Source organism: Mastomys coucha, unplaced genomic scaffold (genome assembly GCF_008632895.1).
Source record: "Mastomys coucha isolate ucsf_1 unplaced genomic scaffold, UCSF_Mcou_1 pScaffold7, whole genome shotgun sequence".
In the NCBI taxonomy this organism is placed as follows: Eukaryota; Metazoa; Chordata; class Mammalia; order Rodentia; family Muridae; genus Mastomys; species Mastomys coucha.
Genome location: NW_022196913.1, coordinates 18,490,629 through 18,495,358, shown reverse-complemented (window position 1 = coordinate 18,495,358; position 4,730 = coordinate 18,490,629). Strand labels below are relative to the sequence as shown.

The following is a 4,730-nucleotide window of genomic DNA, read 5'->3' as shown; positions in this document are numbered from 1 at the left end:
TCTTAGGTAAATGGATGGAGCTGGAGAATATCATCCTGAGTGAGGTAACCCAATCACAAAAGAACACACATGATATGCACACTCTGACAAGTGGTTATTAGTCCAGAAGTTCGGAACACTCAAAGTACAAGCCACAAAACCACAAGAAACTCAAGAAGAAAGAAGACCAAAATGTAGACACTTCATTCCTTCTTAAAAGGGGAAACAAAATACCCATGGAAGGAGTTGCAGAGACTAACTATGGTGCAGAGACTGAAGGAAGGGCATTCCAGCCTGATATAGCTGTCTCCTGAGAGGTTCTGAGAGTACCCGACTAACACAGAAGTAGAGGCTCACAGCCATCCATTTAACTGAGTACAGGGTCCTCAATGAAGGAGCTAGAGAAAGGAGTAAAGGAGCTGAAGTGTTTGCAGCCCCTTAGGACAACAAACAATATGAACTAACTAGTACCCTCAGAGCTCCCAGGGACTAAACCAGCAACCAAGGGTACACATGGTGGGACTAATGGCTCTGGTAGCATTTGTATAGTAGAGGATGGCCAAGTCGGTCATCAACAAGAGGAGTAGCCCTTGACCCTGTGAAGGTTCTTTGCCCCAGTGTAGGGGAATGCCAGGGCCAGTTATCAGGAGAGGGTGGGGTGGCAACCAGGGGGAGGGGGAGGGAGCAGGGGTTTGTTCTTATTGGTTTTTGGGGGTTTTTTTTGTTTGTTTGTTTTTTGTTTTGGAGGGGAAACTGGGAAAGGAGAAATCATATGACATAAGTCTCATACACACCTCAACCACGTAACACTCAGAAACTCAGTTACTGTTTCATCTCTACATAGTTCCTTCTCACCTGTACACAATATACTTTTATTCATTTTTCATTTTGAGTCTTCAAAACACTTAACAGAGTGCATTATTAAATATCTAAATAGTAAATATGTGATCACCTTTCCTAGTGTTAGCTAGGTATAACTGACAAAACAAATTATATATATAAAAGCATAAAATGTGGTAATTTGACACACACATACTATAATAAATGACTGCCACAATCCAAATAATTAGTACATGTTACTCACACAGTTTCCTTTGTAGGGAATGGAGTGGGGAAAAATACCAAGTACATGAGGTAATGCCAAGAACTACAACTGTGACATTCTATGTAAGACTCTGAAGCTTATATACTTTGACTACCATCTCCCCTTCTCTACTCCCAAATAGAAATTTATTTCTTAAAACAAGTACTCAAATCTGGTGTTGAAATTTCTGTGATTATCACAATTCTGTTGAAGTCATTTTCATGAATTATTTTCAAAATTTACTTTTTAGAACTTGAAAACCTAAATACTAAACATCAAGAATGGGTGCATAAAGGTAGAGATACCTAGTAACAGCTGGTCATGGTAGCGTGAATATGTAATCCCCGCTATTAGGAAAATGAAAAAGCACACGTTACTGAGCCCACAGGTATGAGAACAGGGTGGGGAAGAGGAGGAAGAAAAGGAGATACTCAGTCTCCATATCTTTATAATTCTTAAAAGTATAACTAAAAATTCAGAACTCTTCTCTAAAAAAAAAAAAAAACTCCATGTCAGATGGTGATTAAAGATGCACACCTTTAATCCGAGCACTCAAGAGGCAGAAGCAGGTGGCTCTCTGAGTTCCAAGACAGTTGGAGCTATACAGAGAAACCCTGTCTCACAAAAAAAAAAAAAGAACCACAGTAAGGAAAGCTGGAAGGAGCTATGTTCCCTGAAAAAGACGGCTTTCTTGCCATGTAGAATACATTTTTTTAAACTTAAATCACTGTAGAAGTCATATATTAGCCAATAAATAGAGCAGCACTTCTCAACCTTCTTAATGCTGACCATTACTGGGCCAGTGAGATGGTTCAGTAGATTCCTGGGCACTGTGGCTACATGTAATGCCTAATGATCTCAAGAGATGGGAGGCTAAGGCAGGAAGTTCTTTAGTTCTAAATCAGGCTAAATGCATAGAAAAATCATATCTCAAGCAACGACAACAACAACAACAAGGAAACAAACAAAAAAACCCAGAAAGACAGTTAAGAACACTTCATGCTCTTCCAGCAGACTCAAGTTTCATTCCTCATACCCATGTCAGATGGTTAACAAGTCATATATATGACACAGTTTCTCATGTTATGGTGACCCCCCAACCATAAAATTATTTTTGTTGCTACTTTGTAACTGTAATTTTGCTTTTATGAGTTATAATGTATATAATCTATGTTGATCGATAATCTTAGGTGACCCCCATGAAATGGTTATTAGACCCCCAATGGGTTCTTACCCCACAGGTTGAGAAATACTACAGTAGATCATATTTAAAAACAAAGAGTATTAAATAATCAAAAATAAGCCTTAGGACTACTGACATGGACAAGCAGGTGAAAATACCTGCAGTCAAGCCTAACAGCCTGAATTTAGTCCCTATAACCCACATGGTAGAAGGAGAACCAATTCCAAAAAGATGTATTCTGACCTCTACATGTATATTATGACACTCACAACCACTCCCCAAAATAAATAAATAACCTCAAAGACATACAATATATTACTATTTAGTTAGACCCATTAAACATCACATCTGCCACAATAAAGTACCAGTTATCATATACTTGACTAAGGAAGTGCTAAGTCAATGGGAGCAGATCTAATAAAGAGAGACACTGTTAGACTTCAGAAGCCATTCTCTTTGAAACATTCCTCTTCAAAAATTAAATTCATAGTCATAGTTTAACACCCTAATTTGGAAAACAGAGCTCATATGAGACAGATCTTAAAAATCACATTAACAATACTTACAATTTGCCATCTTTGAAAGATCGAACGAGAATATTGTCCTTTTTCACAGCAATCTCATCACTACAGTCAGGACAAACCACCTTTAAAAGGAAACATGGAGCTATCATGAATAAAAGTATACTTATAGTTATTTACATACCTGCTATGTAAATGTTTTTGAAGGTATAGAACAGCACTTTGTGGCTGAACTGAGGACAAGGGCCCAGAGTCCCCAGAATCTTGAATATCATATGTTAAACCTTCAATAAAAACTAAAAGCTTATAAAGTTATCTAACACAAAAGCCTGCTTTTAAAGATTAGCCTTACAGATGGGCATTGGAACACATGGCTTTAATCCTAGCACTAGGACGCAGAGGCAGGCAGGTCTCTGTGAGCTCTAGAACTCAGAGTTACATCAATTCAATCCTAGAACCCAAAGGGTGTTAAGAGAGAACTATTTCAGTTGCAACAAGCTGTCTTCTGACCTCCACATGCACACTCCACATGTGTATGTATGTAGCCATGGCATAACCCCCATAAATAAATGAGTACAAATAATAAATTATTGGGCCATTGAGATGGCTCAGTGGGTAGATTCCTGGGCACTGTGGCTATACCTAATGCCTAATGATCTCAGGAGATGGGAGGCTAAGGCAGGAAGTTCTTTAGTTCAAAATCAGGCTAAGTGCATAGAAAAATCGTACATATGTACATATATATACATATATATAAAATTCCTTTACTTGGGGTAGAGGAGGACTGCAAGTGGATAACAACTGCATGAGTCAGCTCTCTCCTTCTACTATGGAAGCTTCAGGACTTGAAGTCAGGGTTAGTGTTAAGCGAAACCTTTACCAGCTGTGCAATGCCTTACCCAGTAACAGAAAGATAAGTGCCAATTCACAAAATGTCTGCCCTCCTTTTGCATTTTAGACTTTGTAGTGGACTTAGGAATTCTCTAAGTTTACATCGTGATTTTTCTACCCAAAATACCCAGTTTCTTCATTATCAAACTGCTTCTCTTAGACATCACCAAGACTTCTTTGTATTTAAACACAAGTGTTTCTAACTCCAATTCCAAGAGGTATAATACCCTTGTCTGGCCTCCAAGAGTGTATACACTTATAAAAGCAAATATCTATACAATTAAAATTAAAACTAATTTATGTATTTTATGTATATGGGGACTTTATCTGCATGTAAAGTTGGGATCCCAGAGGAGAGTATCAAATACCATTAGATGGTTGTATGCCACATTATGGGTGCTGGGAACTAAACTTAGGGCCTCTAGAAGAAGAGCCAGTGTTCTCATTTCTGAGCCATCTCTCTAGCTCCAACCCAATAAATATCTTTTTAAAAACAAAGAATTAAAGTCTTTTATACTCAAAATACTCACCAGTGCAGGAAACCACATTGCTTTCTTTTTATCCAAACTAACATAATCTACACAAACAACTTTGCCTAGTAGCTCATCAGTCTGTTTCCTATCATCCTCATCGTCATCACTGGATGAGGAGGAAGATTCCTCTTCTGGTCTAGAAAGAGAAAAGAATATGGAACAATCTCATTTACCTTCAGAAAGATAAATATACCAATAGTTAGCAGTCTGTTTCAGAACTTTCCCAAATTCACCAAAAGCTGAAAAGTTTAGATTTCAAATCATTTTCTAAATTTCCAAACCGTAGCAGCAAGCTTATCTTCAAACCAAAGAACATTATACACACCACCCCCAAAGTCTTTTGGGCTTACTGTTTTGAAAAGCAAAGGACAAGGAAGGCACTGGCATAGTAATGCACACCTGTAATTCTAACAGTAAGGAGGCCAAGGCAAGGAGGACTGAAGTTTGAGGCTAGCATGATTTACATAGCAAGACATATTCCAAAAGATAAAACAAAGATTAAGGGGGGAAAGCAGAATAGCCAGTCTCCAAAAAGAAAA

General features: G+C 38.1%; 1 protein-coding gene across 4 annotated transcripts in view; it reads right to left on the bottom strand.

The window, feature by feature from the left end:
- Arid4b (AT-rich interaction domain 4B) overlaps window positions 1-4,730 on the bottom strand; it is a 128,979-nt gene that overhangs the window by 52,787 nt on the left and 71,462 nt on the right. For all 4 annotated transcript variants that reach the window (XM_031358983.1, XM_031358986.1, XM_031358985.1 and 1 more), the window contains exons 8-9: window positions 4,189-4,327; window positions 2,813-2,892 (exon numbers count right to left, since the gene is read on the bottom strand). In XM_031358983.1, the coding sequence (XP_031214843.1) occupies window positions 2,813-2,892; window positions 4,189-4,327 (219 nt within the window). The remainder of the gene's footprint in view (window positions 1-2,812; window positions 2,893-4,188; window positions 4,328-4,730) is intronic.